This window comes from Platichthys flesus, chromosome 1, assembly GCF_949316205.1.
Source record: "Platichthys flesus chromosome 1, fPlaFle2.1, whole genome shotgun sequence".
In the NCBI taxonomy this organism is placed as follows: Eukaryota; Metazoa; Chordata; class Actinopteri; order Pleuronectiformes; family Pleuronectidae; genus Platichthys; species Platichthys flesus.
In genome coordinates, this window is record NC_084945.1 from 5769276 (window position 1) to 5780984 (window position 11709).

At 39.2% G+C, this 11709-nt stretch overlaps 1 protein-coding gene across 1 annotated transcript in view; it reads right to left on the reverse strand.

Moving 5' to 3' along the window:
• The window catches only part of LOC133965937 (A disintegrin and metalloproteinase with thrombospondin motifs 7), a 69032-nt gene that overhangs the window by 40181 nt on the left and 17142 nt on the right, over positions 1–11709 (reverse strand). Inside the window, exons 5-7 of the mRNA XM_062400588.1 lie at positions 9230–9313; positions 7539–7660; positions 4110–4259 (exon numbers count right to left, since the gene is read on the reverse strand). Coding sequence (XP_062256572.1) covers positions 4110–4259; positions 7539–7660; positions 9230–9313 — 356 coding nt within the window. The remainder of the gene's footprint in view (positions 1–4109; positions 4260–7538; positions 7661–9229; positions 9314–11709) is intronic.

An 11709-nucleotide genomic window follows, 5' to 3' on the forward strand; every position in this document is an offset into this window, starting at 1 on the left:
GTGTGTTTTTCTTTCATCATACATTGTTTGACCCACAATTTACAGCAGAAAAAAAAGCCAAATTAAAAGGCGAACAAACCTTTACCTTGAAAAGACTTAACTTAATAGATAACATTTTGGATAATGCAAGACAACATTGTAAAGTGCACCAACCACACCAAGGCAATTTCCTGTATGTGCAAATATACTTGGCAATAAAAATAATTCTGATTCTGATTCTGATATAACATAGGGTCTAGTGGTTTTTATTAATGTTTATTATCATTTTATTTTCGACATACAATGAGATATTTCGACGTTTGACAAAACAGCAGATTGACATTGTGCTTGGTTTCCCCACATTTCACATTTGAACCTGAAGGACACAGCAACTGGTGTCTTTTGTTCAATAGACTTGGATTAGTTAAAGGTAGGGTTGCAAAATTCCAGGAATATTCAAAGTTGGAAACTTTCCATGGGAATAAACAGGAATTAACGGGAGATAAACTGGACATTTTGTGGGTAATTTATACTAACTGTATTTACTAACTGATGTCATATACAGACATTTTGTTTTGTCATAGGCTGATTTGAGCCTTGAGGAAACTTTGGGCACTTGACTATATGCTTCTAGATCTTTGTGACATTCTTAACATAGGTCTTTGCACAGTATTTGCAAATGTACACAGCCTTTACTTTAACATTGGCTGGGGTGAAATGTCTCCACACATGAGATGAGAAAAAAGCTTGTAATAAAACACTAATGAAGAGAACTTTTGAATTGAAGAGTTAAAAACACAGAGTTGCTCTGTGAAGCTCTGCCTGCAGCTAGTTACCCTCGCCCTTGAATCTGGATTACATTTAATTTATTTACAACTGCATTGATTCACAATACAGAAATTAGCCCCGGCACAGTATTACCTGCTACAAGCACAAACTCATCACGGCGGTGAACACTGACACTGACCCTCCTCTTTAAATCATGAGAATCAACCTAATATCTAAGTATTTGATGAAATAAGAATCAAAGTGAAAAGGACTCCAATTAAAAACATTGTTTCCCCTTTCATTAAAGTTCCTGCACACTGCTGAACGTTGAGACTTCATCATTCATGAATGGCAACAGGAGGAAATGCTCTGTACATGCACAATGGGCTCCTGTCAGCCTGGGACCTGTTCATGCATTCAACGTAAATATAAAAACACCCTGACTATTTACACAGGACCTGCAGTCGACCAGGCACACACACGGTGGACAATAAAGTTCTGTCAAAACCTTATGGGCTCAGCTGCACCTCGACAATAAAGATGAACAAATACAATGAAGCTGACCACCACACTCTGTGTTCAGTTAGTCTGAGGAGGATGCAGATATATGGAGATATCAACGGACTGATGGATTAAAAGAGACTATGTTTAGCTTTTATAGTTTGTTATTAAATAAAATTAAATAAAAAAATACAGCGTGCCGTATCTATTAATTAATTCAGCCCATTTGTGTTACAGCAAACGTGAACATGTCAGAATGTGACTCTATATTAACACCATTGTGTTGAACTGTCTCAGATAAGACATTGTTATTGCTGAACTTCTCTTCAGTCCAATAATCAGGTTAACACTCACATGGTGTTTTCAGTCAAATGGACCCCCCCCCCCCCCCCCCATCTCCTCCGATCGTCTGTTATATAAACATTATAAATAGCTCCAGTATTAGTCTATCAGAGCATCGCTATGTCCGCAGCTTAATGGTTACTATGGACCATTAGTTTGTTTTTATTGGTTTGGTTCAACACACGAGGAACTGGATCTTTACCAGGAAACATCATGTGCTTTTAAATCCAATAGGCCAAACAACTTTAACCATAGTCATATAATTAATTATATTTTCATATTTAAAGGTAATTTACAATATCATTTGTGAGGGCCGGTCTGAACCAGATCAGCTTCAGTTTGAGTGATGTGTTTCTCAGAAGAGGCTTGAAATTACTGGGATAACAGTATTAATGAGACGGCTCATTTATAACCAGGAGACCTTCAGACATTTTAAAGTGTTGTTCAGATAAACTACTTCAATGCTTTCAGAGAGACAGAACTTTAATGTGATGGACAAGCAAGAAAACAGTTCAAGGTTCTAATCAAACAAACTGATAGAGAGAAAAGTTTAAACGTGAAACTTTTGATAGCAGCAGAAGATGTTCTGGGACCATCACACTCCTCATTATCTGCTGTGAATTCAAACACCCACGGACAAGAGAAGATGACGCAGGTTACAGGAGGTATAGACTTATCTGGAATGACACTTCACTGTAAGGTGATTACTTTACAATGGAGAGAGAGAGAGAAAATAACTGATCCTGTGGGAACATTTGATTCAACGCGAATATGAGAGACCTGAATTTAACCCATCAACTTTCCCATACTGATAAAGTGCAGCATGAAGCAGTAGCTCACATGTCAACCCACCTGAGTTGGCGAGACAACTTTCAATCATTGCTAAGCAACTGTAATGCGGCACAATCGCCCTCTCAAGCACTGAGCATGAAGCTTGCAGATAAAACTGTGTGTATCTCCTCCTTGTTATATTATCGCTCATTGGCATGAATATAATAACAAAACAAACTTTATTTATATAGTAATTCTCAAAAAAAGAGGAGGATTTAACATCTAATTGAAAGCAATTTTCAAAAAATGAGGACACTAAGGGGATTCTTAGGAAAACACGATTCAGTGTAACGGGGACAGAGCGATTCATATTTCCGAGATCTCGTAAGAACCCTAGCTGCTGAGTTTTGTTGAAGGCTCTTGATTGATTTGAAAAACATGAATAGCCGTGTTCTTGAAGACAAGAGACAAAAGAATGAGGGTTTGTGCATTTTGAAATAAGAGGGATGATCACAGCAATGCTCCTGATTTGACTGCATTATTTGGTGATGGACCAGAATCATAGATTAAGCCCAGACCTCTGGCCTCGTGGACGCACTGCAGAGCCGGAGATAGGGCAGATAAACAGTGTCCCTGAGCGCTTTAGTTCCAGATCACTGCAGTTGTGTCTGTGAACTCCCTGAAGTATTAACCTTGCATAACAAAGGATAAGAGGTATTTCATCCTCCACCAATAATAGGGATTCTTTAACATTTATAATGAAGTTGGATTTCTTCACTGAATGAGTAGCGGCTCTGTCCTTTTTTTCTTTTTCTTTTAATTGGATTGGGATCATTTTAATTCTAGCAACCTAAGCAGTGTGTTTGCCAAGAACTCAATCCCTCATCCTAAGAGCTTCTCTGTAGCGATTAGAGTCAAACGTTCTGTCTGAGAAGATGAACAATGGAAGTTAAATCTACTGCTTGTAAAAGTTGAGGCCAAACAAAGTTATGACAGAATGAAAGAACACCGTGATTTCCCATTTTTCATCATCAAATTTGTTTTCACTCAGGATAAATGGCTCTCGGTGCAACACAAGAACAACGTTACATTTATTTCCATGTCGGCTTCATTAATCATCAACTGACGAAGATGAAGACTTGTTTCTTGGACAAGTAGCTTTAGCTGCAGCCTCTTTGTATGACATCATGTAAGTAGCCATGAGGCATAAGATTAAACACTAGTGAAATAAGCGTGAAGGACCAATGTGCAGGATTTAGCAACCAGTTGCATTAGTTCATTTAAAGGTTCAGTGTGTAGAGTTTAGTGACACCTAGTGGTGAGTTGCATGTTGCAGCTGAACACCCCTTACCTCACCCTCCCCTTCCAAACATGATAGAGAACCTGTGGCAGCTTCAGTTGTTATAAAAACTCTAAAAGGTGTTTAGTTTGTCTAGTTGGAGCTACTGTAAAAAAAAATGGCTGCCTCCCTAGAGAGGATCCGCTCCTGATAAATATAAAGTATTTAATTATAAAGTATTTAAATATTAAGGAACCATTCTAGGGTAAAAAAAACAAAAATTTGTACAATTTAGATTAAAAGACACTCGTGAAAAAAACTACAAGGATTATTTTAGATTACATTTTCACCTAAATCTTACACACTGTACCTTTAAATGTGAGTTGTTATCATCTAGTTTTCTCTGCTGATTATTTGTACCTGCATCACGATGATGTGTGTTTGTGTTGGGATGTGTGGTTAACCTTACTTGTGTCCGAGCTCGTGCGAGACAGTGAAGGCGAGCGGGAGGCCCGTGTCCTCGCTGATGCTGCAGCTGCGATGCGGCTGACACATCCCGGCCACGTGGGACAGACCCAGAGTCTCACAGGGCTTGTTGACGGAAGCGCAGATATCCTTCCTTTGAAAAGTGAAGGTGGAGAGTTGGTCAGACTGAAACACAACGACATGAAAGGACTAAACATAAAAGATTATTAAGAAAAGAAAGGAGGAGAAGGAGGGCAGCTACAAATAAAGTCCCCATTTGTTTGTAGGGAATCTAATTATTTCCTGTTATATAAATAAATGAAAGCACCGACAAACAGATGAATCCATTAATATTAATTAACAGCAGCACAGATGTGAGATATATTGATGGTGAGGGAACAGTTGGTTCTATCTGTCAAAGTGTCGGATGGAGCGAAGTGGGAAACGAGTGGAGCGACTTTGACGAGGCCCAAAACTTTACGGTTTGACGACTGAGTCAAAATCTCCAAAAGCACGAGGCTGGTGAGGGGCTCTGAGTCATCGGGGGTGAGGAGGAACAAACCATGAACCAGCAACCTCGTCCTTTAATGTGCAGGAACCAGTCTGAGGCACCACCTCACAACAGGACTAATATAAAAGGATCTGTAGTCTCTCTTGTAGACGCTATGAGAGGCTGGGCAGAGTCATGTGTCAAATCCCTGCTGCCACATGTACTGTTAAAACTTTGGAAAAAAGTTTTTAAAAATCTAAAAACACAGTCCACACAGCACGTCTGGCAAAGTTATCATTAACCTAAAACAAGTCCATTATGTAAAACCTACTAGTTTACCACTGTAATAACAACATGAAGGTTGCTTTTATTCAATGAGACGACCAACTTATCATTGAATTACATTTTTGTGAAAAACACATAGATGTGCTTCTATGTGTAAATGCACATCCTTCATTTAGTTAGAGAAAGACATGAAAAGGAGCAACTGAGGCAATGAAGTGCCTCTAAGTGACAGATGAAGTGTGCGTCAGGGAGGACGAGGAGGACGAAGATAGAGGAGGATCGGGAGTGAGTCCAAAAGACGGATGAATGGAATATATCAAAACAAAAAGAAACCAAACACTTAGCTTTTAACAAACCAATGAACTTTGAATCCAGATCTATTTTTCCAGAATACTGCCATAAAAAAACTAAACTAACGCAGAAGAAAAACACATTTGTGATGGAGGTCACTACCAAAGTGGGTAAAAATGTTTGCCTCTACAAAATTCCTTGTGCAGATGAAATCAGTTTGAGTTACAAGGAGAATATGTCTTGTTTGGCACATGAACACAGTGTGGTGATCAGCAGTAGCTGCTAATACTGGGCTGAAAACTGCACCTGATCAGAGGTAGAAACCAGAATAGCTGGGAAACATGGAACATCGGCAGCCCACACATTTCAACTTTATTCTCAGAACGCACAAAAATCTTCTCAGATGTGGTTTGACTTTATTTTTCTACATTTCAACTTTATTCTTGAAATGCAAAAGAAAAAAAAAAACTTTTCCTCCTTTTCATTTTCTCCATCTCTGCCCGACCCCGATACTCTTCCCTCGACACACAGCTGGAGGAACAGAAACATCTATTTTAAACAAGCTGACAGCATAGCACACGCAGCGGCTCCCTTTCCACTCGTGCTTTGAGCATGTTAACTTGACTCGATGTGTATTTTTACCCTCGCAGTAACTTCCATTTTTAATGCCTGTTACTACATGCGTAAATTAGGCTCTGACATCATGTTTGCACAGAAGGTGAAGCAGGAGCAGCTTCCCTCCTCCATCTGGGTCTTGATTTGAAATGTTCAGGAAAAGTATTGAGTTGCAATCACACAGGTCATGACCACAGCGTGAGTATTGACATGTTCTGCATTGAACAGCTGGATTGGTTAAAATAAGACGTGTATCTGTCCCGTCAGAGACACTCTCGAGAAAGGCGACTGGGTGCCCTGAGAACGGTTAAAATATGGGTGACCTTCATTTATGCTTCTTTTGAAGGTATAAAGTTCAGTGATTTGAAATCGAGGTGAAGAAAACAGAATTCGGCCCAAATCTCAAGGGGCTACATCTTCTCTCAGAGCCACGTGTATGTGTCTGATCCATTAGGTTCAAGTGTAAAGTCTTTGTTTAGCAGTAAACGTAGAGATTCCTTCACTCACAACATGAAGCCGGTCTTTCTGTTTGTCAGCGTGAGAGAGAGAGAGAGAGAGAGAGAGAGAGAGAGAGAGACAGAGAGAGAGAGAGAGATAATGAATTCCTGCATCTGCCACCTACTCTGAATCCTCACCAGCATTTAATGAGATCTTGCTGGGGTCATGCCCAGCCCCGCTGGAAATTATCCAGGAGTGTTTTTTGTATTATTCTGCCAGCTAACAAACAAAAACCATCACAGGCAATAACATTACCACCTCTGTGATGTTTCATCCATTAAATCGGTGTTGCAGAATGAAGTTGTTATTAAGAGGTTCCCTTGATGTTTCCTTAGAATTCGCGGATATACTCGGAAAAAAAACGGACATATGGAGCTGGAGCCCTGTGATGATCCGTGAAAGGTTTCTACTGGCTAGCCATGAAAGAGAGAGCAATCATTTCAAAGCCAAAAGAATATCTCAGAGGGATCCAGAACAGAGCGGGCCCTGTGGGATACATGACGCATATAATGTATATATAGAGTATTTTTAAGCTATAAGGAATAAATATATATATCTCCTGCACAAACTAAAGCAGTTGGAACTAGAAAGGTGTTCAGTAGAGTTCACACATCCACCGAGACCCGACAGTCCACCTTCAATTCCATCCAGCTCCACACTCTTCGAAATAAGTTACATAAATACACTTGATTTTATTTTTCATCATGATTTATGAATTATTGCCTTGGGAAACTGTGAAATTATTCAAAAAACTAAAATGTAAAAAATGGGGGGGGGGGGGGGGGGGGGAACTCCAGGTTCAGTGGAAAGCCATTTAGTTGTTTTTGTGGAATCTTGAATCAAGTACAATCAAACTGTCACGGGGTGAAATCATAAAAACTTTATAGATATAATTATTCTTTCACTAAAAATCTTTTCCTCAGTCTTTGTGTGCAGGTTAGAGGTGGAACTCTGCCGTCGTGCTCTGTCAGAATATAAAGCTACGGGTCCTTTTGATTTGTATGCTTCCTTTGATACTAGAAATGTAAACGCTTGACTCATATGAACTGTAAAAATGAACGGCTCGAAACCGTATGAATGAGTCACACTGGGTCTTCTGTGACTAATCTCCTTGGAAGATTAATTGGACTTGATTAAATTCATTCATGCACCTGTAGTTCATCTATTGCACATGCATCTCTGATTCTCTCTGCAGCCGCGTGAACAGAAACAACCGAGTTGAAGAGGGTTTGGTAAAGTGAGTGTGTTTTTTACCTGGTGATCAGAACGGCCACGTCGTGGTGCAGCGGGTGCTCCTCTTTCATGTTCAGTTTCTTCTGCCACTTACAGAAGCTGCTCAGGCTGTTGTCGGCGTGGTGCGTGATCTTTAACTCGTCCTGGTGTCCACGGCCGTGACATGGAGGATGGAACACATACAGGTCACATGTCAGAAAAGGAAATCCCCAAGCAGGGACACAGAGTAACCAGTAGTCCTAACTGGAGGGAATTTGGATGGAAGATTAAAATGAGATACTTCAGAAGTCCACTTGTAACATCTAAATGGAGCAATACCTCAGCACAATGTTGGAGGGGTTGTGGCAAGGTGGGAGACCACACACACATATTTTGTGACTGTCCAAAAATATCAGAATACTTATTTATAGACATACCGTTAAAAACCATCACACTTTATTTTAGGGATATTGCCTGATAACCTTGAAGAAAATAGCCAAACAAAACTTCTGAGAGCCCTTTTTCAAATAGCAAATAAAGTAATAACAGCCTCCTGGCTGAAGCCACAGCCCCCCCACAATAACAATGGAGGGATAGAATTCAAGATATTTACAGGATGGAACCCTTGACTGCTCTTTTCCAACTGAAAACAGAGGTATTCAAAAACAACTGGTCCCCCCTTGCTCTACACTTCCATTTGATATGATGAGGCCACCCTCTTTCTCTTTCGGGATTCTGTCTTAATGTAATGTCATGAGTTATGTACTGTGTTTGTGGACAATGTTAATGTGTAACTCAATTCTGATATGCCTGGATCCTGATGGCTTGGGCCTAAGACATCCATGGACAGTTAACCCCACTAGGCTTAGACTTGTACCCATGGCACATCATTTCATGTTAAAAATGATGTGATGTACTGTATGACTGTATTTGATAAAAGGAAATAAAAAGAAGTTCCAAAAAAAAAGAAAAGGAAATCGCAGCTAACTTGCATCTGAGTGAACAGATCTGGCAGCTGGAGATTAAATATCATGTCTATATGTTAGGAAATGCTACGGAAATAACTTTTTCACTTTAATTGCATCGTCGCTGCTTTCAACCCTTGAGTGGATCAGATGGAGCTCAGCTAATGGCAACATTAAGAACTGTGTTGTGTTCTGCAGTAAATTGCTTCTGACGGACTTTATATTCCTTGAGCTTTTTCAGTTTCTATCTTTACTTTTATGCTGATTTGTGGCTTTATTTAATATGTGGAAGCAACCAAGTGTTATTTTTGTTTGTCAGGAGAGTTTAGGGTGAGGCTTGTGTTTTATTTAACTCAGATGAATAACTGAATCAGCTGAGGAGGTTTTGTGTTCATCAGCAGGAAGATTGGACGAGTAAATATGAAACTTGGTTTTGATGAAAATTACATGATGGTGCATATCTGGATCAGGATTATATCATTTTTACTACCTTCGTTAACGGAGCGAGGTTTTTTCAAAATATGGGTTCATTTATCAGGAATAAAATTATAGTGTGTGTGCAATTTAATAATAATAATAATACATTTTATTTGTAATTTGGTGCATATCCAAATAAAAATCCAGATCTAGTGATTTGAATGTGATATATTTTGTTGGTTTGTGTCGTCCAATTGTTATTACACACTACACACAAACACACTCTGTTCTGTATCCTTTCAAAATATGAATCAACCACAGTTTAATAAACATGCACAAATATGTTTATACCTCGTCCTGCTCCAGAAGAATGAGGCGAACAACCGCAATGTTGACTGCGTTTCCGATACTGGCATCTCTGAACAGACCCGCCACCTGGAAGGAGAGAACATGGGGTTAGACATTTTACACAGATCCTGCTGATCATGACACTGGGTACATCAAAAATGATTTGACTGATAGGATTAATACGATGTATAGATAATTGTTATATAATGTGTTTCATATTATAGGCCTCTCTCTATGGTACGAGAAATCAAGGCAAGCAGGCAGCTGCCACAAGTTATCTGAGCTAGAAGATGTAGAATACATCAAATATGTATGAATAAGTTTAAAAATTAAATGAAAAATTCATTAATTTTAAATTACTTTTTTTAATTTAAAAAGAGAAATCGCTCTGAAAAGAAAATATTATATAACAGAGGCATTACTCGCTCGTTTGACCGGTCATCGCTGGATTTCCATTTCAAAGCCAATGGATCGGTTAAACAGAACATTTCAAAGTTCACTCAAAACCAAACAGCGAGTGAATATTTGATTCCATTTATGCAACTTTCGAGATGACTCGAGGTTGTTGATTGAATTTCTTTTCTCAGGGACGTGAACAGTAAACAACCTCAGAGCTGTCAAATTGTGGAATCGCTCAACATCAAAGCTTTTAGACGTGTATTGAAAGGCGGAGACCTCTCAACCTTTTTTCTTTTTGTAGTATGCCACCCAAATGTCAAAACGTTTTATGAAGTTAACCTTTCAACAACTCCCAAACATCAAAACCTGAATGAGGAACCAGAGCATTAAAAAGTGCATCTTAATAAAGACTCTTTTCAGCTTCGGCAGTGACTTGATTTCTGGAGCGACAGAGGCGTATGGAGAACAGATTGAGAGAACAGCTTGTGTAAGGGCAGGAGGCAGCTGATAAGTGGAGAGAAGGAAAAAGGTTCAACGCGCTGACAGATGAGAAGTGAGAGGCGTGAAACAAAGGTCGACGGAGAAAGGAACTCGCGCTGATGAGACGGATGTGAGACACGAGCAACATGTTCAACAGATGCTGAGAGAGAGAGAGAGAGAGAGAGAGAGAGAGAGAGAGAGAGAAAGCGAGACCTGCATCTTTTTAAAAAGTCAGTTAAAAATCCTCTGGTGTGCATCAGGAATTATTTACTTTTTCATTTATATCTAAACAGCTTTATTTAAGCCTATTGGGGAATTTTGTTATTTTTATCTTAGTCATTTGATCTTTTGTTGTTTACCTGCTTTCTCGTTGTTTACAAATTGATGAGAATCACGTTTGCATTAGCTCCGTCCCTGTTAAAACTGTTTTGCTGTGTACGTGTTTATTCTGTAAAGACCTTTGAGCCGTGCAAATGAAGTCTGACTGATTGATTGATATATACAAACATTTGATTTCAGAGAGTGGGTTTGTATTTATTAGCAGAACAGTTTTATTAGGACTGGCAGCCCTGAGCCTGTGATCTGTTTAGTGTCGTTCACACACTCGCAGAAAGCGAAGCTGGAGTTATTATAGACACGGTTAGAGCTGGAGCACAAATCTGCAGAGGTGATGCCATGGATGAATCACAATGTGTCTGAGTATTACAAATATAAAGATGCAGGAAGAAGGACGACTGTAGTGCTCACCCACTTTCAAGAACAACAGTATCACGAGCGCCTGTCCGTCTGTGTACAAACTGAATGCAACTCCACTAAAAAACTGTTCATAACCGAAGTATCAAATAAAATTAACTTTTACATCAACACTCAGATCTTTATTTCATCAGATCTGAAACCTTCTGTATGAGTTGTAATCGAATTCATCGAAAACTCAGTTTGAAGCCGTCATCTCTCATCAAGCTCCCCTGGTTATCGGTGCAGTTTGTCAGTGAATCAACTTTGCAGCAATTAAAAACAAATATTATCAGTAATAATAAATTTGCCCTGAGACTCTTTTTCCACTTTTCTCTTATTTTTTTAATCTTGTGAATGAGACGGAGCTGCGGCTCTTTAAAGCTTGATTGATTTATTCCTTTTCAGAACAATGTGCAAAGTTCTTCCATCCACCAGGATTCATACTTTTATGCTTTCGTTACATTAATGAAGGTTTTCATGAATTTCACAAGAAATAGTTTCCGGATCTCAACGGAAGAAATCAGACATTTTCTTGCTGTTTGGAGGAGTTGTTGCTTTTTTCTTAATGCTTCTGCACCGACATGTATGATTGTGTGACCTTGGTTGAAGGTATATATTGTACCTAGTGCTAGTTTCACATGTTCCCACTTGAGCTGCACTCACTGTGCAATTCTACCCAAGACTATAGGTGAAATTTTCCTTTCATCTATTATTTCGGCTTGTTTATGAACACACAGTGATAATAATAAATATCGCAGAGGAAACTCAATCATCTACCGTTATATCGTCATGTGAAAGGAAGTCAGGAGTTATTTTGGGGAAACGGTTTCTCTCTGCAGAGATCGAGTCTACTGGCTGGTGCATGTGTG